The sequence below is a fragment of the Corapipo altera genome, unplaced genomic scaffold (assembly GCF_003945725.1).
Source record: "Corapipo altera isolate COAL_440 unplaced genomic scaffold, ASM394572v1 22b, whole genome shotgun sequence".
Lineage (NCBI taxonomy): Eukaryota > Metazoa > Chordata > Aves > Passeriformes > Pipridae > Corapipo > Corapipo altera.
The window spans coordinates 26,142,261-26,166,812 of NW_020884876.1; the positions used below are offsets into that span (position 1 = coordinate 26,142,261).

Genomic DNA, 24,552 nt, shown 5'->3' on the forward strand with positions numbered 1-24,552 from the left:
ATTTTTCCCAAGAATACCTTGGCAAGACATCATGGCCGACACTCACACAGAAAATAACCATTTCAGGCCTTGCACACTCAAACTGCAGCTCAGATAGCAGAACCCTTTACTGAGGCAGTATTGGCAGTGTGTCTCCACTCTGTGTGTCCCCAGGAAAGGGAGAGGGAGCCTACATGTCTTATAAAGCAGCTTCCTGAAAATAGGCCTGCGTGGCTTTGCCCTAACATAGCATGTTACTTGCTGTTCCTATTAAAACAACAAAAACAAAAAAATGAGAAACAAAATGAGCCCTGAAAATCAAGGCAAACCTTTAGGGAACACTTTCTGTTGCAAGACTGTAAAATCATATTTGAAATGGGAAGTGTGTATGTGCATGGGTAGCAGGCAGGGAAAGAGAAAACATTTGTGAACCAGAGCCCAATTTTTACTTTGCTTGCTGCTGAAGTTGAGAAGAAGATGAAATATCAAGACATGCTATACAAAACAAGTCAGTATGTCTGGGGTTACTGGATGAAGAGTTGGACATCGCTAAAAGACATCAGCTAAATTAAAACCAGAGTTTCCTTTTCTTCTTTGTTTAAAAAATTGAAAATAACAAAACCTGGCCGATAACAATGGTACTATGAAGTTCAGTTACATAATAGTTTTTTCTTCATTTAATGGAAAACACTGAGTAAGTTATGAATTGATGTTCACTTAAGGCATTATAACTGGCACTTGCAGCAGAACAAATAACACATTGGAAGCTCTGAAGTTTTACCACTTAAAAATTCACAACAAATTTTTCTGGTTCAGAAGTGAGTTGTTAGATTCTAATTGCTCTCTGCGTATGCCTTGAATGTAAGTAATACACATAGTAATGGGATATTAATTAATTCACACTATATACACCTATATATATATATTTATATACCATATAATAGTGATGTTGGGTAGGTTCAATAGCTGTGTCTGTTTTCATTCAGCAAGAGTGTAAAAACATGTCTTTTTTAATACTCTGAGCATAATCTCGGAGCTTTGTACCTGTGTCGAAGCCAAAGAGAACAGCATTATTTTGGAGTGGTTTTCTAGAAGAGATTTAGACATTTTTGTTTCATTGCAGTAGGTAATAGAAGTGATTCCTCTTCAGAATTAATGAGCAGCCATAGGAAAATCAGCTATAGTCTAGTGTTTGAAGTCTTAAGTATGCCAGTCCTACAGCTAGAAGGTGTTCTGGCAGAGTAGTGGTTTTTTTAGGGTTTACATATTTTCTGTATGGGAATGCATGCACCCTTTCCTAGGAAAAAATGTATTCAATTCATAGTTGCTAATAGCCAGAAGTCATAGGTCGTGTTTTTACTTGAGGTTTGGACATCTGTTACCAAGTCATCTTAAACCATTTTTAATCAGATTCTGAAAGTGGAAGAAAATGCCATGTTGTTTTGAAGACAAGCAAATAAAACCACCTACAGCAGTTTAATATGTGTTAGCTTAGGCTCCATATGTAGTAGGTTTTCCTTTGGAAATTAATAAATAAAATACTCTTTATTGGTATAAAGCACAGGTTTTTCCTTGAAAATGAGCATCTTTTCCCAGCTTTTTTAGCTGTTGTGTCTTGCAGTGCTTAGTGTGGACTCTGCCAGTTCATGGTTGTAACAAATGAAATGCCATGTGGGTGTAGCTGAACCACACAGCTCCTGAGCATAGACAGATTTGAGTTCTTGCTACAGTTTTGTAGCAAGACCTATGGAAAAATGGACTTGTGTCAAGCTAATTTGAGGTCTTTATTTCACTCAGCTCTCCAGAGGACAGGCAATGGCCAAAAGCTGCAGTCAGCAGGATCAAGTTCCAGATACATAGGCCCTATGTAACTTAGTGGGGGGCAGATGCCTTAGATCCCAGACAGAGTTGTTCTTACTGCAGATGAGGATTTGGAGATGAAAGCCAAGTAGGTGACTCCCAAGGTTTGAGAGATCTGTATCTTAAGTGAAAAGCACTTCTCTAGTTAGACTGATTCTTGCCTAAGGCTGGACTGGATATCCCTTAGGCTTTGTGGGCTATTGTAAGACAACAAAGCAGCTTGTCAGAGAAGGACACAGGAGTCTTGGTGTTCACAAAGTTGAACTTGAGCCAGCAGTGTGTCTTTGCGACAAAGAAGGCTAATGGTGTCCTGAGCTGTACTAGAGTGTTGCCAGCAAGCTGGGGGAGGGAATTCTTCCTCTCAGCGCTGGTGAGGCCACACCTGGGCCACTTCTGGGCTCCCCGGTACAAGAGGGACATACTGGAGAGTCCAGCAAAGGACTGCCTAGATGATTAAGGGACTGGAGCATCTCTTCTACAAGGAAAAACTAAGAGAGATAGAACTGTTCAGCCCAGAGAAGAATAGACTCAGGGGAATCTTAATGTATGTAAATACCTGAAGCAAGAGTGCAAAGAGGGTGGAGCCAGGCTGTTTTCAGTGGTGCCCAGTGACGGGGACAATGGGCACAAACTGATACACAGCAGGTGCTCTCTCTGAACATCAGGGAACACATGCTTTTACTGTGAGGGTGACTGAGCACTGGCACAGTTTGCCCGAGGATGATTTGGAGTCTCCCTCTTTGGCGATTTTTCAAAAGGAGTCAGGACATGGTCCGAGGCAACCAGATCTGGGTGACCAGATGACGTCAACCATTCTGCGAAGACTTGCTGCTGCCCAATGAACTAAGTCTTTATCAAAGTTGAACTTGATGCTGTTATTGTATAATGTATAAACATAAATTTGTAAGGTTTTTTTGCAGGAGTGGGTCTTCAGAAGGACTCCTACTTAATTTGGTGCTGGCGAGGATTTTGATTTACTTCTGTTTTGAATCGTGTGACTTTATATCCAGCTGTGTGGTTTTATAGCCTGGCCATCAACTTGTATATACTTATGCTACTTCACAGAATCTTTTTAAAGTAAAAAGATAGCATTCCAGGCCACATTAAAACTGCAGGACAAAAAGAAATCCTCACTTTTCAGGAGTCCCATTCGCTGCTGGCTAAAACCAGTTTATGGTAGATTTGTGAACTTGGTGGCTAGTTTCTCTTTTTTTGCTAAGTTGACTTGAATTCTCCCCTTTAAACTTTCTTGTAAAGAAGAAAAGCACAATATACAGTCTCGTGACCTTCCTTACAGCCTTTGCAGGGAGGCAAAAGAGCTCATTTGTCAAATAGGCAAAAGAATTGACTTGACAGCCAGTCAGCCAGCCCTAAACAAAAACTGGGCAATTAGCATTCTGAGTCATGAACCTGAAAGAGAGCTGGGGTGGGTGGGGGCAATAAACTCCGAGGATGAATAAAGCGATCTATACATGGATGTACTGTATAGCTCACAGTCTCACAGTGTTTTCAGGCATGCTAGACTCGGGCTTGTACCATAAAATAGTTCATCCATGGCAGCTGATTTCCTCCCTCCTCCCTGCAACAGTGACATGAACATTTTTAACATATAAAGAGTCTATACTAAGCCCCAGCAACTTATAGTACCTTTGCTCAGCAGCAAGGGAAAAAGTTTATATTTCACTGGTTTTTTTAAACCACTTCAAGTCATGCCTTCTGTTGACTCTTTAAAAAAAACTAGACTTGTACAAAAATGTCTGTTTCCCTCCTCTGTTGTATATATTAGATTTTGTGATCTCTAAGGCTGTTCGTGGTATGATGCCAGTAGGTGCTTTGGAAAATAAGCTTCCTGGCTTCCTCCAGGAGATTTATATTCAAGAGTAGTGAGCCTAATGATGAATTACTGTTACGTCTTCTGAAACCTTTCAAGACTGTCTATGGGGACAGACTTTTTAGAAGGAAAGAACTGTGGTTTTGGGGTAAACTCTTTAGAAGGTAGCAAAAGTAGAGATACTAAAGTAGGGAAGAAATCTGCAGATCCTTGCAAATTTTGTTGATTAAACTTAGTTCGTGTATTAAGTTTACTGAAATGAAGAGGGAGAAGTGGAAGAAGTTGATTATGTGCATAAGTTTGGTTTCTAGGCTTTTCCTGTTAAATCAGCATAACTGTAAGACACTCCCGCTCAGAACAAGTTGTGTGCAGTTTGGAGTACCAGTATGGTACCTCTGTATACCAGCATAGTATTCTTAGTGAGCAGGAGCTCTAAATCTGGATCTCAAGTTTTAAGGTACACTTTTACTTGTTAATATAAAGTGATTTGGGCCTGCTTTGGTGTTCTGGGAAAGGCTAAACTCCCTACATAAAAACAGTCACAATTTGTCAGACCAAGTCTGTCTCTCTTTGCCCTGAAGTGAAAACCACAGTTGTTTTCAGGAAAAAATTCTCACTTCTCTTACTGTCCCAGTGAGTGGCAGACATCAAGAAGGAGTGATACACTAGTCACTCTGTAATTGTTATGCATACATGTTTCTAAAAACTATTGCCAGCAAGGAAACTGTGCATGTATCCTGTGGTTCCTTATGGGCTGAAGGATACCCAAAGCATATATCTTGCCTCTAAGTCAGGGCTGTGTGTGGATTTTACATGACTGAGGAAGAGAGTGAGGGATACTAATATTCACTATTACATTTTGTTTAAATTTCAGTACATAAAGATGAGTAATCTAAACAGGCTCCTAAATAGTTTACTAGTGTTCCAACACTTTATAGCCCTTAATCCTGAAAAATCTAAAAATTTGTATCTTGTAATGTATTTGTGCCGGTTATTCACCTATTGAACTCTTCTTTGTCAGGGCAAGAAAATTAAACTAGTTGTTCTCCTTTATTAGACACTGCTGCTTTTACTGTTTGCTGTGGGATATGCAAAACCAACACAAATCAAGGAAATAAGATTTGTAAACATCTCCCAGCTAGTTTCTTGCTTGCAGAGACAAAATTCTGAAGTAGAATTAATTTGGCATGTTTCAATGACTATTGTTCTGTTCCTCATTCTCATTCAGATGCGCGGCATGGAGAAACTGCATGGATTTTATGACTAACAAAGCAGAGAGACATTTTTCCATTTTAAAATCATGCATTTGGAAATACTTTTATTTACCGTCACCCCCACGTGTTCCTGTTTGCCAGTGATTCTAAGTCCCACAGACAAGCCTGTGAAAAGGCTAAACCTCTGTTTGCAAAGAAGAAATGTTTCAAAAGATCTTGTGTTGAAGAAATGTTTCAAAAGATCTTGTGTTGATGAATCTTTTTTTGATCTTCTGGGTTGGTGGGTTTTTTTGTTGTTGTTGGGTTGTTTTTTTTTTTTTGTCCTCCCAGTAATGGAATTCTGCAACAGAGAAGTTTTTTTTCCCCCATCTTGGAGGAAATGGAAAATAAAAAGTAGCTGATTTCTCCCATCCTAGTCTCACAGTGTATTACCCCGTTGATGATTCTCCTAAGGTGTCTCTGACTCAGTATGCCTTGAATTTTCATTACAGGATCAGCTTTTCAAAATTGCTTCTGCCTGGTGTTTCAGTTGGTGCTGTTCTCTTGCCCTGAGGTGTGGTACTGGGCCTGCTAAATCAGCAGCTGTTCACAACAACAGACCATCTGGAAATCTCACTAGCTTGTTAGTGCACTTGTGACTTCCTTCTCTTTGGCCTCATCAGGAACCCAGGATCGCATCAGACTGTACAGGTGTGACAACACTGAGACACCGTTCCAGCCAAGATGATTGTCTTGCTTTGGGTTCAGCGTGCAGAGGCTGTGCCTGCTAAATGCAGACAGTATGGACCAATAGAACAGGAAATGGTATTGAAGATCCCACTGGCAAACTCTACAGGTTTTGAAAGGTTTTGAATTCTCTTCAGCTTAGTTCTAGGGTGATCTCATGAACCGAATACCTGCTAGTGGTTGGAGCTTGAATTATGTTCCAGGGGCACGTCTTCATTTATAAGTAATCTAATGTGTGTGCTCTGGGACTGATGTGGACTGAAGCACAGCTAGTGTGTGATCACGTCAAATGAACTGCTGGATCTGACCTGAAATATTAATGCAGATGGGCACCAAAGGCAGGAGCTGGAGTCAGGGACCTGTCTCTGGAAAGTAGTACAAGTTGTTCTGATGATCTTAAAAAGTACAAAATGGAGACGGGGTGGGGTAGAAATATGAGATCAGTCTTTCCTGTTCCATCCGTGCATCATTGCATCCTAGTGATTGAAGTAAAATACATTTCACAAATAAAGGAACTTTTCTAATAACTTTACTGTTATGTATTTGAGTTCACATATGGATGATGCTTTTGTTGTTTCACTACCCCAAACAAATTTTGACTTGTGTTGGATTAAAAGATTAATTAACAACTCATGCACTGTTATGTACAGCAAGCTATGGAGGATGGAGGAACAGAGCAAACAGATGATCTGGAGATCAGCCAGGGAACATGTCCTACTGGCTCTCCTTGTGGGACTACAGCAGAACCCTAAGTTGACACCATGGGGAGAAGTAAAATATTTGAGTATGTAGCTTTTTACAAACAAAGTGTTTCCTGCCAAATACAGATTATACACGTGCCTAAACTACTAAGAACGTGATGTGCATGTACCTCAAAATAACCATGCTTCCAAAGCGAGAATGTATGTTTAGAGGAAAAAAGAAGTTCCTCCTTTTAGAAGTTGAAGTATCAGAGTACCTGCAACTATTTAACAATAAAGGTTGAAGTGGGCAACTGCAGTAGCATTGCTGAGGAAAAATACCTTGCATTTGTAGAAAGCCTGATGCTAAACTACTTAGAGGTGGTTTGTTTAGATCTTGCATTGATGCAAGAGAGAAGTGGACAGTCACCATATATGACAGTCAGTCACCATGACTGACTGCTCAGCCTGAGGATTCAGAGCAGATCACTGGAGGATGCAGTGTTAGAATATGAGATTCTTGATCCTCTGCTTAAGCACCTCTGGAAACATTCCCTTCTGCTTTTGGCTAAAGATGGGATGAAGACAGAACTGATCACTACCAACTGTTTTTATATTTCTGTCAAACTTTCCCTAGGAGTAGCCATTGCAGCCAAAGAATACTGAATACTGTGGTAGTAGGTACAGTAGGCATTACAGAAACCTGTGGTGGATAGGAAGAGTATGTGCCTAGAGGTCTGTACCTTTAGTTCTTCTTAGCAGTATAAAGTGAGATAATATTCCCCAGTTGTTGCCCTGCTGATTGAAGCAAAATATGCTTTTCTTCAGGGTATTGCACCACTGTATCTTCAGAGAGCTTATCTTTAAGTGTTCAGAAAACTGTATTTCAAGCAGTAATCTTCTATCAGACTACCCCTGTGCATCTCTAGCTGTAACCACAGAGCATTGTCTGTGTTTCTCATTCCCACTGCTGGCTATTGTTTTATTGCCAAAGCCTCTCTGAAGATTGTATGTCCTGAGATGTTCCTTCAGAATACTGATAACTTGGGGTTCATATGCAGAGAGCATATGCAGTACAAACAAGAATTACATAGTATGTGCTTTGCATTGTCGGGATGTATGATTTGGGATTTAGCCAAGCTAGGCTTATGATAGCCATGTGTGCATTAGCAACAGATGCACGTAAGATGCTTTCTAAGGACAGCAAACAATGGCAGATAAAGCTTGTGTTGTTCTATTTCAGTACGTGTCAAATCATTGCTACCCTGAGAAGCTGGAACCTGGAAGAGATGAGAGATGGGATAAATGACTTGTGCCAGGTGACTGGCCAACATGTGGCATGCTAGGGTGCTAAGAGCCCAGCTGTGCTAGAAAATCAAGTAAAGTGGGAAAGGGCATGATCAGAAAAACAGTATAAAACTGGTTCAATAAATTTTACTGCCGTCGACTTTCATGGCAGTGTGGCAAAATGCAAACGGATGTGTTTCTTACTACACTTTATATTATGACTAGCTTCTCTAAGAGTCCACAGATGTGAGCTGAATTTTACCTGGATTTCTTTTCATTTGAATTTTACTACTTTCATATGGAAAGAGGTTGATTTGGAGTAGTAATTTTTTTGGGGGTTTTTGTTGATTTATTTCATTTTGTTTTGTGCGTTTTTAAAGAAAGACTAAGTGTCATACAAAAGGAAACTCAAATGGCTGTTCATCCATCTTGAATTTTTTTAAAGTAAATACAAATAATACAAAAGCAACATCCTTTATCCAGTCATTGCTTTTTCCATCTACTATTCTATGGTCCATCAACTTCAAAATCAGCTAATATTAAAAGAAAAGAGTAGTAGTGCTTGCTTTAAGGTAGAATTTATTCTCATCTTGTGGTAACTATATAGGCACAGAAGAAAGGACTTTAAACTTTGTGAAGACATCATTTCAGTAGCTTTTTTTTTCCCCTTGAGGCAGCGGTCATGCTTCCTGTCTTGTGTATGGCCATAGCCAAAGGCCCAGATTTTTTCAAAGGTTTCTGTGTTATTGGATTGTACTGTTTATATTGCTTGTTAGCCAGAAAGTTGTCTTGGATTTCTTTTCTATGACAAATGTAATGAAATGAAAGTAGTGGTAAACTTTTTCACAAGCTGATATAAGTGTTAATGACAGGTAAGTGTTCATTTCATGCTGGTGTGTACCATCTATTCACTGAGATGGTCCCAGAAGAGGGGATGGGCCAACTGGTTTGCTTTGATAGTAGTGCTGGCTTTGAGTTGTGTTATGTCATTCCTTACATCTATTTTTGCGTTTTTAATGAATGACAGTAAGGCTAGTGCTATATGTAATGTAGGAGGAAAGTGATGAATCTGATTTTTTTTTTAAATTTTTTTTCATCCCTCTCTGTCAGGCAATAGCCTGTTGTAGTAGGAGGGAGAAGAATCCGCTTTGAGAATGTCATTCATGCTGTTGGATTATTGTTCGTACTTTAGGATTGGGTCGTAGTCAGGTTTTTCTTTTGCTTTTAGCGCACTGGACTTTTCTAAGGCTCCTTGATGTGTGGATTGGAGAAATTCATGTGTACATTTTTATCTAGTCTGTCCTTGTCTGCAGAATTAAAAAACTTTGAGTACTGTCTTTGTCTACTACTTGTTCAATGTCAGTTTTGCTTGGGAAACTCTATGAAAGTGGTTGCAGACTACATGAAGTAATGTGTTAGAAATATTGGTAGCATGACAATTGGTATATTTTGAGTGGCCCAAAGTAGATTTATATATATAAAATAATCACAGGTCTAAAGCTACGGTTGTGAACAGTCATCCATTAAAAATGTTAATATCAACTTCTGGAAATAAGGTTATAATAATTTCCTTCTAAATTATTGCTGGTTTGGGACTATTTCAAAGAAACAAAGGGGATATGAACAGGAAAAAGGAAAAGGATGAGGAACCTAATAATTCTGCAAATAAGGAGCTGTAGATGTAAAGGTCTATATTGCTGCTTTTCAAGCCACAGCAATATTCAGGAGTTAGTAGGAAGCAGTAGCCAAAGCGCTCAGCCTGGCTTCAGAGTTCTTTGAGGAAATGCAACAGTGTGCTTCGCATTGACCTACAGCACCAGGGAGGGGAATGAAGAAACAGTAACACTTCAGCATTTTTTTCCTGCCAAAAGACTTTAGGAAACTGTAACTGTTGCTGTGCAAACACACTGGAATAAGGGAGACTTTGTACTTGCTTCTTGATATGACCCATCTGTTCAGCATCAGCCAAGGGATTACTGGCATCACAACCCAAGCTCTGCTTCTAAGGCGAAAATGGCATTACAAGCAGACTGTGCTGACTGTCATATCTAAAACACAGCATATGTGATTTAACATATGATAGGTCTAACCTAAGTTAGTGTAAACCATATCCCAAGACAAGTCCTTAGACTGTCTTATGTCCCACTAAGAGACTTTACATTATTTTCAAATTTTTACTGCTAGCTAATTAGTCAGTAGCCACTTTATTTCTAGAAAGAGGTTTTGGCACTGGAGATGCCTGAATCTGAATTGGCCAGGTATGTAGTTTGTCAGAATTGAGTGTAAAATTTTTTGTTGCAAGGTGCTGTAACGTAGGACTAAATTCAACTTGGTTTTATTACTATTGACTACTTTTTCTGTCATAGCATGTGTAACTGTGTGCTTACATAAATGGTGTATATGATTTGTAAAATGCACCTCATCATGGGTAATAAGACTGAGTTAAGTTTTGTTCAAATATCTCTTTTGACTTTCTGGCAGACTCCTTCATATAGCTGCAGAAGCAGGAAATGCCCTGTGGGTTTCTCACAGAAGACTCTAGAAGCACATTTTGTTGTTCATTCACGTGTTGATTCAGAAATGTTGTACATAACTGCACTTTTTATCTCTTCTGGAATGCAAGGATTTTCTTAATTGTGTTTTCTTGCTGTGCTGCAGAACATTTATTTTGCTGTAGTCTTCTACCTTTTTAAAAAGAAAAATGCAAGCAGAATTTGTACAACTGAAAGCTAAACATGCTAACTAACTCTTGGCATTGTCTCTTTCCCAGGGAGTGCTGTCCAATATCTCCTCCATCACCGACCTGGGAGGCTTTGATCCTGTTTGGCTCTTCCTAGTGGTGGGAGGAGTAATGTTCATTTTGGGATTTGCAGGATGCATTGGAGCTTTACGAGAAAATACTTTTCTCCTCAAATTTGTAAGTGGCCTTTGCAGCTCTGGCGTTCATCAGTTACACAGTGTGTCATGTTATCTGTTCTGCTTAACCGTGTGAAGCTTTTAAAATGTATTTTGGGGAGGAAGGTGTTATCCTGTGTGAGAGTACCACAAAAGCACTTAACTTTTAACACTTTACAGCTCTTCAGTCTCTAGTGCTTACTGGTTTTGTTTTCTTAAGGTTCAAAACTATTGGCGGTAAGAATCCTAACATGGAATTACTGCTTTTCATATGGATATAGCCTAACATTTTGCTTTCCTGTCACAAAAAGAGAGAAATTTCTGCGGAGAATCTGTGTGTTTAACTTGGAGGCCATAATAAGCTGCCTGTGAAATACAAGGGATGTACATACACCCCTGAATGTGACCCAGTGGCTTCTGCTGTGCAAGTGCTCCCCATGGTACAGAGGAGATAGGACTGTTATGAGGGGTTGCTTGCTGATATCCTCAGTCTGTGCTGTTTAGCTAATTTGGAAAGGCTTCAATGCTTACTTTCAGTGCTGGGGCCTGAGAAGGAGGAAGGGAGGAGAATGGGCCCAGGATGTCTAAAGAAAATGCAACTTGTCTTCTTGAACTCTGGGCTGGACTGTTGGTTAGGAAAGGAGTTGCTGATATGCAGTCATACCTCAGTGTGCAGAACTCCTTTAGCTAAGTAGCTTGGTTCTGTTTTATTGAAAGCCTTCCTCCTGTGAGCTTTGAAGATGAGGATGACAGTTCCATTTTAGATAAATTGAAGATTTATAATAAACATGTAAGATTCTTTCCTCCACCGCTCCCACTTCCAGAGGTGGGCACAGCCTGGGTAATAACTGTGTCTCCATAACCATTAACAGTTAATATATACATGAAAAGGCTTTCAGGGAAATAACTGCCTCCAAGTGACACATTTGGCTCCCACAGACATGTTGTATATGGGGAGGAGGCAATTGAGAGTTACAGTTCTTGAGGCATTTATAAAGCAGCTTGTAACACTTTTTTTTCTCTTCTTCCTTGCTTCTCTTAGCTTGCCTAAAATGAACCCATCTGCTGAACCAGAAATAGCTCCCCATACAGCAGCTGCAGGAGAAATTAAAAATGCATCTGAACACACACAGAGAGCATATTAAAATGAAATTCAAAGGCGCAGTTGCAAAAGGGATGGGAGTTCCAGTATACCAGGACCCCCTGTGTGTTCTAAAACAGTGTAGACTCAGTGGAAATGCTTAGAGAAAGTGGCAGATCATTAGTAATGCCTTTGGCATCCATTGCATTTGCATTAATCATAGCAACCTCATTTGGTTTTAATGTGGATGTGAGTCATTTCATAGACATTCCGCTCTGACTTAGTCATTAATTAAGTTCTGCTGTTACCAATTTTTGCTTTGTCTGCTTAGGCGAAGCTTTGCCAGTGAGAGTAGCTAAAGAAGAAGTCACGTAGAAAACATTTTACTGGCACTACTGGTTGTTTATGCCTTTGAAAATATAAGTGCCTATGCGGAAATTAAGATGGGTTTTCAAGGGCCTTACATGTGGTGACTAGCCATTTCTTGAAACTTGCAGTGAATTCTTTTGGATCTCTTTGAAAATCCTAGTGAAATGGCCAAGGTTTGAATTCGTTGGCATTTTTATTATTTGTTAGACTAGAATTAGGATTTCTGTACTACAGCCCTAATAAGAAATGGTATATTTTTAATTTAAAATTTCCTGTGTGCTAGAATGGCTTGAACTTGCACTGAAACCAATAAAGCCTTATCACTGGATATAATTATGAACCTTGAAATAGTTTTTGATCATAAAGGAAAATAATTTTAACCTTTTTTATTTTCTTCATAGTTTTCTGTATTTCTTGGAATTATTTTCTTCTTGGAGCTGACTGCTGGTGTTCTAGCATTTGTTTTCAAAGACTGGATAAAGGACCAGCTGTATTTCTTTATAAACAACAACATCAGAGCATACCGAGATGACATTGATTTGCAAAACCTCATAGACTTCACGCAGGAATATGTAAGTTGCTCTATGTTTATTTTTCATAAAGCTTACTTTAAAGAAATATTTTAGCATATAATAGTTTTGAATGTATATATGTATGTATATTTGTCGTTACAGAACTTCTACAAACAGCACCTGTGAAAAGTGTTTTATTTGTTGATGTATAACTGAGTAAAACAAGGTGGAGAGTTGGGGTGACTTATGCTGGAAGACTTAGTGTGTCAAATGCATTAAGTTGAAATATTTTATTGTAGGAGATGTCACATCTGTTTAAAAAATTATTCATTTTCTAAGCTTAATTTGATTCTAAGATGAACGTTGGTGTAGTTTTAGCAGCGTTAGAGTTGCTACACCACACTGTAGAGTGGCAGAGATATTTGGTTGGTCCAAATGAAACTACAATGTTGTTTCTGCTGAAGTAGACTTAGTGGAATTGGGCCATTCGTAGAGTTCTTGTTGACTCTAAACTCTGTGACTCTTGTTCTCTAAGTGACACTACATCTGCACTTAGGAGGGAGGGGTGAAGCCAGAGATGTACCTACTTGTGAGGGTTAAGCTCTGTAACTTAACAGTGTGTGTAAAGGAGCATTGCACTGAGTTTTGCACACAGGTTATTCTATCAGTACCTTCTTGCTCCAGTACTCGGTTCTGGCCTGTGTTGATGAACTTTCTTTGAATTTGGCCCTGTGTGGCTAAGATGGTTAAGTGTTGTTTGAATTCATGTTTACTAATTTTTGTACATTCTATAATTAAGATAGTTTCAACATTTGATTTGCCTCTGTGTGCCTGGAGGGAAAATGGCAAGTAACAGGATGTGGATCCTTGCACTGGTTTGAATCTTGTCCAGTTGGGAGAAGGTCAGAGGTCACTACATCTGAAAGCAGTGGTCCATTTGTATGCAACCAAAAGCCTACAGTCCAGCTTTGCAGTCACTGCATAAAGCTTTCTCTCCTTATTGGATTAGCACTCTTAGCAGATAAGCCAGGGACAGCACAAGTCTGAAGAGCAAGCTTCTTTTTCAGCCGGTAAAGATAGTGCTTGAAGACATATTCAGGTATTGCAAAGAGAACTGTGCTACATCTAGAAAGAGAGAATTGCTATTCCAATGCTTTTAAAAATGTGGTTTGTTTGTGGGGTTTTACATTTTAAAACTTTTTTTAAGCTGACACAGGTGGGTTCATTGGGCTAGCTTCTTAAATGCTGTAACCATCAGTGCTCCGCTGATCTCCAGTCCATTCTTTGCAGTTCAGCAAAGCACACCAGTTCTTTGTGTGTTCAGCATGTTTTGCCAGAGACTAAGCCTGCCTTTTGGCAAATATACTCTTTAAAGAAGTCAGTAAAGATGTTATTTGTGCAGTGTGTGATGCTCAAGAAACAGTGTGTTCGTACAGTCTGATGCACAGACAGGCAAAGTTCCCCCAAACTGGCTAAAGTACCGGTGTAGCCCTCAGAGCTGAGAATCCAGGACACAGTTAGACTGGACAGAATGTCACACTCTTGGCTCTACTGTCCCTTGGGCTGAGCTTGTAGGCTTGTGCAATTCTGTGGTGTTGTTTGGGCTTATCAGCTCACTCCACGGGTTTCTCTCCAGGGAGCATCATAGCAGGGTGTGAACGTAACTTTAATCACATAATAACTTTAGAACAACTTAGAGGTTTGGAATGGTCTTTAAAGAAACAACAACAAAAACCAAACAAAAAAACCCCAACAAAAACCAAAAACCAACAAACAAAAAAAACAAACAAAACCAACAACAACAAAAACCCCCCAAACAACAACAACAAAAAACAAACAAAACAACCCCTCCCACAAAAAAAAAAAAACAAAAACAAAAAACCAACAAAACAACCAAAAACCAACCAAACAAAAGAAGCCAGTGGGAGTGTCAGATTTTGTTTTGAAAGCTAGAGGGAAACTGGCAGCAGTGATGTGTGTTACTGATGCTGAGATTTTTGTTCTGAAAGTTAAGAAGCTCTCCTTTCTTTGTTCTAGTGGCAGTGCTGTGGGGCTTTTGGAGCTGATGACTGGAACCTTAATATTTACTTCAATTGCACAGATTCCAATGCAAGTCGAGAGCGCTGTGGTGTGCCATTCTCTTGCTGTACTAAAGACCCTGCTGTAAGTGACAGTCAAGAGGCTAGGATGAATCTGCTGTTCCAATTGTAAATCACTCTTCAAGATTTTTTTCTTTTTTTTCTGGTCTGGAAATCATGCATAATCATTACCTTCTCGCCCACCTGTATTCTTTTTGTTCTTGAAGCTCAGTTTACCACTAACTTTTCTGCAGACAGCAAAAATCCTAAGCTAGCTTAAGTCTTCATTGTTTGTTTTCTGTTGCTTTTCATTAGAATGAGAGAACCATGGACTTGGCTGAATGTAAATGTTAATTTTAGCAAGTATAAAAAGCAGAAGCTCTTAATGAGTTAAAGGATATGAGCTTTCAATTGAAAATCATCAGAACAGCACCTCTTAAGATCAGACACTCTGAAGGAGATATTATTCATTATTTAATGCAGTGTCCTGAGGCTGCAGCCAGTTTGACCCAGTTTGTTCCAGGTACAGTAACGAATGTTGGTCTGTGCCCTGAAGAATTGACGTGTTTGCATTAGAATCTGGAGCTGGGTATAGACACCTTTACACACTCTTTTTCTCCCCTGTAAAATTACTGCCTGTCCTACGGTCACCTGAAATCAGACTTGAGAAGTCAGGAATTGTTTGAGGGAGCAGCTTTTTGGTAAATTTTCATGTCTTTTAAAATAGTTATAGTTCTGGATCAAGCAGAAAATGTTGGAGCCATGTATTGCTAGTATGGACATGATCAAGAATGAAGAGTAAAGTGTTGGAAAGCGTTCACTAACAGTGAAAGACTTGGAACAGGGATGGCTGTGTACATAGAGACTGTTATGTGCATAACAGTGTATACATTTGACTTTCATATGGCTTGAAAGAAGCTAGCTTTGAGTGTTTGCATTATCTAGCAATTCAGCTGTGGCTTTTTCCCCACCTGGAATGACTTAAGAGTTCCTTGAATGTATGAGTCTAGCACCGACTGAAGTTAGGCAAGTTTCCAACAGGCACCTCAGGTGCTTCCTGCCTTGCTAATGTGATGCAGTCACTGCTCCCAGCAACCCAGTCACTGCTGCTGCATTCCTCCTCTCCTGATAAGGCACTGCCTCTTGCACAAGCTGTTTCTGGTTCCTCTGCAGTGAATGTGTCTTTGCAGTAGTTTGAATCTTTCTCACAAACATAGCTGAAAATGTTTCAATGGGATATTAAAACAAAATGTAGATTAGGCTCAAGCATTACATTATACTTTGGATTCCCTCTACTGTTTGCCTGTCTCCCCACCCATCCACACAGAGAGGTCATCACAACCCAGTTTTAAAAATATGGTTGTTATAAAACCAAACCAGTGACAGCAGTACAAGTTAATCCTATAAATCCTATAGTTCTCTCTCTCTTTGTTGTGTATATGGCTATGCAGTTTCTTAGAGTGTGATGCAGCAATCAGAAATTTGAAGATTAATCTCATTCATTGTAAGGAAGCAACACACTTAATTGCCTTTAAAATAAAGATTAAAAATATTAGAAGTCATGTATATAATGGATATAATTGTAAACAAGCTGTGACTGGTTCAATTGCAGTGATTAAATGCAGGTTTATTCTGTGGAAAAGCAAAGTTGTCCCTTTTGGAATTAGGATTCAGTGTTGGACTGATGCAAAGAGTTATGTGGATGCTTTACTGAACAGAACTTGCTTTTAGTTTAGCTTGAATCAGGAAGTGGTAATTTTAAGGTAGACTAAAATAAGTATCTTAAACCAAATTTTGACTCCTGTAGTTCACTTTGCTATAGTTTAGCAGGTTCCTGTACAGACAAGTGTAGTCAAGTTTATTTATTTCAATTGCATTCTTCATACCTTCTTTCCGTTAACAAATTCCAAGGCAGAAGACATTAATGATGAAGCATTCAGTACAAGGAAGAAAGCTTAAAATCCCTCTGTCAGAATCTTAGGTACTTTTACAGCCCTGAAGAACTTATATCCCGGCATTGAAAGATACAAGTTGCTCAAATCTTAAAGGTTCATTAAGGGAATCCAGTTTGGGCAACTGACAGAATGCAATCTGTCGTACTTCCTGCAAAGTGAGGAAACAGAGGAGCTTTAGTGCCGATAGGAGATATTTTTTTCCATATGTCTGCTTTTTAAAATCCATTTCTCCACTGCCTGCCTTTCTCACTTCCCACTTTGATTACGTTGTGGTGTTTTGTACACCTAGCTAAGATAGGCTGATTTTCTCACTTTCTTGAGTAGTTCCTTCTTCTGATCATTGTTATTATTTTGCTCCCTTTGTAGATGACACCGAAAGTACTTGCTTCATTTTGTTGCCATGAAATAATTGTATACAAAGTAATAATGCATCTTCACCTGTCAATGGTTAGCACTTGTTCACTAGGGAAAGTCTTCCAGAGCCTATTTTATTACCTGTGCTTTGGGAGCACTAAAGGAAAGGAAGTAGGAAAAAAAAAACCCTCCTTTCCCATTGGTATTGAACTTCTGTAAGAATGAACAGGCAGTAAGAACACGTTCTGTTCTTTTTTTCTTTCTGGTTTCTGGAAAGGAACTAGATACTGTATATATTTCTAGGGACGTTCCCAGGAAGAACTTGCAATTTCTTCAACAGAACTGCCCCTTGTCACCTCTTCATTCTGCACAGACTGAACCCTGAAAATGTTAACAGTATTCTTGGCATATATTTTTTAGTATAGACAAAACCTTTTCAGCAGAAGGTTCTTCCACTTAAAATAGATATTCCCTATTCCCTTTGCTTTGACTTCTGAATCCTTGTATCTGGAACATGGAGTTCACCCAGGTGGAGGGCTGGTCTTCCCAGCTTACTGACTAAATGATGAAAAAGTTTTTTGACCGTGTGCTTTTGTTTGTTGCAAATAATTAATAGCACTGAGTGGAAGAGGAAGGCTTTGTTTTAAAGCAATATGCTAGTCAATGTTAAGGTGATTGTCTTATTTACATACAGGACCAACTCTGGGGAGCCTGGGAGAGGTGTTTGGGAGACATTTCACTAATTGTCTCTCTCTGTCTCTCCTCCCCCTCTAGGAAGATGTTATTAATACTCAGTGTGGCTACGATGCAAGGCAAAAACCAGTAAGCTTTTTTTTTTTTTCTTCTTAATGTGGTATGTTAAGGATCTGAATCCCTGTTGCAAGAGCAGATTATTCTACTGATGGGATAGTCGAATATAATTATCTCTATTTTCTTCCCTCTTCTCCTTGGCAGGAAGTTGATCAGCAGATTGTTATCTACACTAAAGGCTGTGTCCCTCAGTTTGAGAAATGGTTGCAGGACAACCTTACCATAGTTGCTGGTATATTCATTGGGATAGCATTGCTGCAGGTAAACATCACGCTCCCTGTAATGAGTCACACAAAGGAATAATGAATAAAGTGAATATATGAGGGGGAAAACTGTATATGAGAACTGGAAATACAGTGTCAGGTGCCCATAGAAATATAATGTGCTGGGTTTAGTGAGGGGAACTAAATGTATGAGACTTTCTTTGTGTTAAAGAGTATTTAATTTCTATCTATAGGGATTAATTTTTTTCTTTTCAACTCTCTGTAGGTCAAAAAAACCACTCTCTTAGATAAAGCTTAGGTAGAGGTTTTTAGTCCGTACAGACTTACTGTTTCTGATGGTGTTTAAATGAGCAGCAGAAAGCCTTTAGAATTGCTTTTGTTGAAGCAAAACTAGAACTGTTCAGTTTCCTGAAACCCAGCGGCACTATAAAAATACTGGCATTACAGGAGTTTTGCAATATTATTCCTTCTTGCAATTTACTGTCAATTTGATTTCTAACTGTCTGTTGCTTGTTTTCATACCTAAGTTCTATATAACCTAAGGAGCTGAACTTTGTGAAGATTTGTCTTATGCTCTAAATGAATAAACTGTTGTCTCTTCCAGATATTTGGGATATGCTTAGCCCAGAATTTGGTTAGTGACATTGAGGCTGTCAGAGCCAGCTGGTAAAACTGCTGAAGTAACCACAACAAAACACTGGACAACCGAAACCCTCTGAAACCTCCAGTGTGTCACTCCGACACCAAGCTGTATGGACATGGGTGACAGGGAAGCCTTCTCTCCAGAGTAGTCTCAAGTCTAAGTTCCTGATATTGCAGTGAACTCGTGTTTCTTTGGGGTGGGGGAGAGAAGAGTGGGCTATTGAAAATCTGCTGCTCACTGACAATTTTTTTTCTTTTAAACCACCACTTTGAAAGCTGTTGAGCCGTGAATCTCTACTGTATTCTTGATTTTGAGTAACAAGTGGACACTTTTTTAAATTGGTGTATTCAGTGAGACAGAGTTGCATCGTTGTAGTCTGTGGATATGCTGTTTATTCTTCATGTCATGAGCTCTTTGGTAGCTGCCAAATATTCCTGAGATAGTCTGTCTCATCACCATTCCATAAAGGAGCAATCTTCTTGTTTTCACAGCTAAACGTAGCTACAGGCATAAACCCATGAAGCAGGAAGCAACTTTCTATGCATCTATTGTACAGTAAAAGAAATTGTTTTTAAAACAAGGGAAATTTTTTTTTGTGTAAGCTTCCAACCATCTCCGTGTAGTACCTTGAGGTTGGAATCAGCAAGCTCACAGGGAGAATTGCCTAATTTTATCAAGATCTTTCTTCCTTCTCCACCCTTGTATGATGGGAAAGGAGTTTTATATTTGGCAAACAAGGGTTGTAGAGCCTTTGGTTGCTGCCATACCTTTGGACATCAGTCTTTTAAGGCAAGGATGGGATATAACTGTATAAATGTATGAAAGCAGTGTGGATGTTGGGTCCAAGTGAAGAATAATATTCAAAGAATGATTTATATATTAACTTAAAAAAAATCAAAACATATGTATCTGATATGGCAAAATCTTCTGTTTCTCTGAAATTTAGTGTAACCTAATGTTTCTAGGGATCTTGCTGATATTAATGCTTTGACATACTCCTGCAAAAATTCCTTTTTTTGTCTGTTCCTAGCTGAGGCTTTGGTCTTTCTTTTTTTCTTTTTCTTTTCACTTGCATGAGCTGTGGAGTAAGCATCTGTGACACTCCAGTGCTTTAAATACGTGCATATGTTTTAATACAGTCTAATCCAATCTTATTTATTGGTAAATGCATGTGATTATGGAAAGATCATATCCCATTCTCTTGGAAGTTGGAGAGAACAGTTTTTGCCAGAGTAAATGCATACCTCCAGTGAACAAATCCTTGCTATGGAGATGTCTCCCTTTCTTGCTCTAAAGGCAACAAAAAGCTTTCTTGAAGCAATGGAATAAAAGTTTTAAAATAGAAGTGTTTATTAGGATCAGCCAAGACAGACTCTTTTGAATTGGACAAAAGAGTAGAATTTGGAATAAAGCACAACTAGTGGAAGAAGGCTTACATCAGGCTCCATCCAGCTTAGGCTTTTTGATTTGTCCTTCTTCACTAACAGTAGTGAACTTACAGACCTGACCATGGCTTGGATAGTTTTATTGCACTTTGTATAAATTTAGCTTGTTTTATGACCTTTCTCACTATCTGCAGAACTAGTCCTGAAAGCTGTAGGTTCTCAGCTCCCGCTTTGGTCAGACATTGACAAAGGGTGTGCAGCACGTCTTTGTAAGAACTTAACATCTTTCTGAGTTGAGTTTCCTAAAACATGAGGTATGTGGAGTAGAAGAGATGAATGCATTGCTTTCAAAGCTTTTCTGTTCTGGGGGATGGATAGAAGGCTGATCTGATGACCTGTTAAGGCCCTTTCTGGTCCTGTGACTCTTAAACAAATGAGTATACATACCCTTGCACATTTTGCCTTTCTGTGCTTTAGCTGGCCATGGTTTTTTTCCCCTCTGAAGGCTGGTGATAGGCACACCAGCACTTCACAGATGCCTCAGACAGACCTGTTGTCCTCCTGTCTTTGAGCATTACCTCATCCTCTTCTGGTTAACTCCCACTGACTGGCTCTGAATCAGGCAGCCTCCATATCCCTTGCTATCTGCTGTTAAAGGCCAGCCATGACTCAGAGTATTTTTTTAAAGCCTTTGAAAGCAATTATAATTCACTGTCCTTAATAAAATTGGTTCCACCTCACCACAGTGTTATGTTTTTCTTAGCCACTCCTCAACTTGAGGAGTTACTGGTGTTTGTTTTGCCCTAGAAGGGACACACCATTTTGCCTGATAGTGGCAGGACAGACAGATCATCGGCACCAGTATTGCTGCACTGAAACAAAATGATGCAGGGAGGAATCAGGGAAGCAGGGTTGAGGAAGTAACCCTTCCACCAAAGAGCCTTGATTGTGACCCAGGGCTTTGGTTTGGAGGAAAAAAAAGCCTAATTACAGAAACATTCCTTGTTGCCACTGATCTTGAATACTGCTGTTGCTGCTCTGGGCTTCTGAAGACAGCTTCGTTCCTCTACTTGAATTTCTGCAGTTGTACTGTATGGCCTTTTGTCTTGTCATGCTGTTCTCTCAGTTCCAATCTGCTGAATGTGCTGTTGGCAGTGTCAGACTGATAGGAGGGTAGATGCTCTGAGGTGAGCAAATTTTGTTCTCACTACTTGCATGTGTACACACAGATGTGCAACACTTCTGCTGAATCCCGGAATGACTGACTGTTCTTACAAAAACCACTAAATAACTTATTTTTCTAGAGCTTGTCTTTATTGCTGCAGATGTTGATCTTCCTCCCTTCCCCACTCCCAAGAGATACTTATTTTCCTTGTGTTCACAGTTGTTTGATCTATGTGTACTGAATGTTCAGGATTAGCTGTCTATATTGCATATTTAAATCCCACATTTTCTTGTCTACAGATCAGGTAAGATGTCCTAGTAATGCCCCATCAGCAGCTGGGCTACTCAGCAGCTTAAGTGTCCAGTTTGGATAGCTTGTGGGGAGGCCTTGGAGATCAATGTATTATTGTTAGAGCCTGCTGAATACAAGCAAGCTTTCTTCCAGAAAACTGGAAAGTTCAGGTGAGCTGCAACTAAAGCACAACTGCTGCTACATGGGCTCAGTGTCTAAAGCAATAAGATACAGTAGGCGTGAGGACTCCTTGGCAATTTCTAGCCTGCCTGGTGTGGTGGTGGGGTAGATGTGAGGTCAGAGGTCAGTGTAATTATCTTTAATGTGCAGTAGTTGTTCAGAGAATTGTTGTCAGGCTTATGGCCCTTTAGACTGTGAAACAGCTGTTTGCTGTGTGATTCCTGTGGGATGGTGGCATTGCTAATGAGGAGCCTGGTAGCTTCAGCAGCAGCACTGGCTTTAAAGCCATTTCCATATACCCCGTGGAGCCCTGCCAAAGGGCATCACAGTCCTTGCTCCTCTGCTTTCTAAATACTCTGTGTTCACAGGCCTTTCTGTTGTTTGATTTTTTCTCTTTTTTTTAATTAATAGCCTAATGGACAAATGTTTGATTCATCTCTGTGTGACTCTTTTGGTAGCAGTAGAATCTCTTTGTTTCAAAATCCATAATTTTGATTGTGCCCCTTAAAGTTTGAAGCTGTGGGGATGCTTGCTCAAGTGTGCTCTGTCCTGAAAGCCTTCTTCTCTCCCCTTTGAGAGAGATGCTTATTGTAGTTCTGGTGTGTAAATAGTGTTTGAAATGTAAATAGTAGCATGCAGATTAAATGATTCTTGCACATGACTGCTTTTCACCCTGAAAGTGTTTATTGTGGATAGGAAAGGTGTCCACCGTGAGAGTTTGCTGGTGAGTCCTGTGTGGTGGTCCAGGCTGTCCCTCACACTGGGGGTGCGGCCTGAGCACCTCAGCTGCCTGCCCTTGCGTGTCTGCCCGTGGGTGGCGGCACCTCAGAAAGGTGGAGCCCTGGCCACCCTTTTGGGCTCTGGGCAATGGCAGGACCTCCTTTGCCTTTTCCCTTTGCTGCTTGGCATTAGAACAGCATTAGACTGTAAAGTGGAGGGTTGGTGTCAGCACCCCCAGTTATGGGAGGTTGCCATCCCTTTGTGGCGGGACTAAACATGGTGCTATAAGAACTGTCCTGGATGTCAATCTGTGTTTTTACTACTTTAGAGTTGCCCTTGGTAAAATTGGTTCTGATTAATATGGTTGGTAACAAGAGAACTATTGTGTGAGTTTTTGATTCTGTTTCCTTTCTTGCTGTGTGTGCCTTTTGGGTGCATTGAAATGGCAGTTCTGCAAATACCTAGGAAGGAAATTAGATTTTAAGAGGTGTCAAGTACTCTTGAAGGTTCGAGTTCCTCCCTCCCATTTTTGTTTTCTTTCCGAATCTTTTTCAGATACCTATAATAGGTGATGAAACTGTCTAAAGCAAACAAACCAATACTACCCTGATCCATTAGCTACCAAATTTTGCCACTTGAAATAAAAAAATCAGTCTCCCTTAACATGCAGGATACAAAGAAGTGTTGTGACTACTAGCGTGCACCAGGCAGCACTGCTAGCTGTCTTTTGTGTTTTGGCAATATAAGGTGTTAATAAAAAGCTCTATGCCTACATGTGTTCATGTTCACGCTGTGTACATAGTAGAGATGGACCTGAATACCACCTTGAGCTCTGGGGAGATTGGGATTTGGGTTTTGTGACTCAGACCCATTTCTGATACGTATATTCCAGATTAGTTCCGGCTGAATCTCTTTTTCTGGTTCATCCTAAGGTGTACAGCAAGGTGTCGATATTTACCCTTTGTGTATCATTCCTTTTTATACGAATGTACTCTCTTGTGTTCCTTTTTTTATCAGTTGTAAAATTGATTGTAAAAGCCAACTACACTTACCGATTGAAAGTATTGCTATAACAGAACTGCATGCCCAGTAGAGTTTGACTTGAGCTTTAGTTTTCTGATTTCAGATTGGTTCCCTTCAGTCTAGGAGAAAAGCATAGATCAGGTGCATAATGTATTACTTGTCATCTTTAGCATTAGACTGTGGTATTGTATCACATGCTGATCTCAATGGATGTAACTGGAGTCTACTTAGGAAGTTAATGCAACTTCCTGGTAATTCATTTTAAGCTATTGAAAGTGGTCTTGGTCATGCTACTTGTGTTCTTGGGTTTTTGTTTTTTAATAGAGGCATTTTTTAGGAATGTTTTAATACACTTATGATGGACAATACAATAGTTTTAATAGTCGTGCAGTATTCTGTATTTACTTGAAGTAAATCATTTTATATGCAATTTGTTAGATAATTACAATTTTATAAATAAAATTGTGTGAAATATCATGTTGTGAATGTGTGCTCTTGATGTAGCACTTAACAATACAAGGATACATTCATGCAAAATTCCTCCAGGAAAAGACCCCCTACCTCCCATCCTTCAAAGTAACAGTGGAAATAAATCCCCAAGTCTCTCATCTATGGTGTAGAATACTGTATTCTAATTAAGTCACAAAACACATTATCTATCACACCACAAGTGGCTGCCCTTAAATTAATGATAAGCTAATACGTGAAGAGCATGTCCCCACTTGAAGAGATCCCGTATCTGCTGTCAGCTCTTGTTGAAGTCTCTGGCTAATGAACATGCCCTGCTTCTTTCCAACAGGTCATTGGTGTTCCTCAGGCTGCAGTGACTGATCTCTCCCCAGAATCGTTTGGGTGACCCTGAAGTGTTCATAAGTTGCTGCTTTGCAGGAAACAGCACAGAGGGGATTTGTCCCAACTTAATCAAACTTTTGAAAGGGAGGTGGGAATTTTATTTGTCTACGTGCAACATGTCCTTAAACAGAAGTAGTGAGAGCTGGCTTATTTTTTTTTTGTGCAGGTAAAAAAGGATAGTGATGTCTTGTGCTTCTTTGGACAAAGAAGGAAGCAGCCCTTTTTTTTTTTTTTTTCAAAAACTGTAGATTTTGTACACAGAACACCACCATGACCAATTTGAAAGCATGTCTCTACATCCAGATTGAAGTGGGTGCTCTGGATCCAAGGATCCATATTGTTGGGATTTGTGTCTTACCCAAAGTGAAAATTCTCCTTGTAATAAGGACATTGTGAAATGTAAAAACATACAGATGTTTTTTTATCTTCCTGGCTGGT

General features: G+C 39.6%; 1 protein-coding gene across 2 annotated transcripts in view; it reads left to right on the forward strand.

Annotated features, from left to right (window-relative positions):
• The window catches only part of TSPAN5 (tetraspanin 5), an 85,426-nt gene extending 61,689 nt beyond the window's left edge, over window positions 1-23,737 (forward strand). For both annotated transcript variants that reach the window (XM_027636220.1, XM_027636221.1), the window contains 6 exons: window positions 10,348-10,494; window positions 12,324-12,494; window positions 14,472-14,597; window positions 17,596-17,643; window positions 17,776-17,892; window positions 18,460-23,737. In XM_027636220.1, coding sequence (XP_027492021.1) covers window positions 10,348-10,494; window positions 12,324-12,494; window positions 14,472-14,597; window positions 17,596-17,643; window positions 17,776-17,892; window positions 18,460-18,525 — 675 coding nt within the window. In that variant the 3' untranslated portion in view covers window positions 18,526-23,737. The remainder of the gene's footprint in view (window positions 1-10,347; window positions 10,495-12,323; window positions 12,495-14,471; window positions 14,598-17,595; window positions 17,644-17,775; window positions 17,893-18,459) is intronic.
• The last annotated feature ends 815 nt before the right edge of the window (window positions 23,738-24,552 follow it).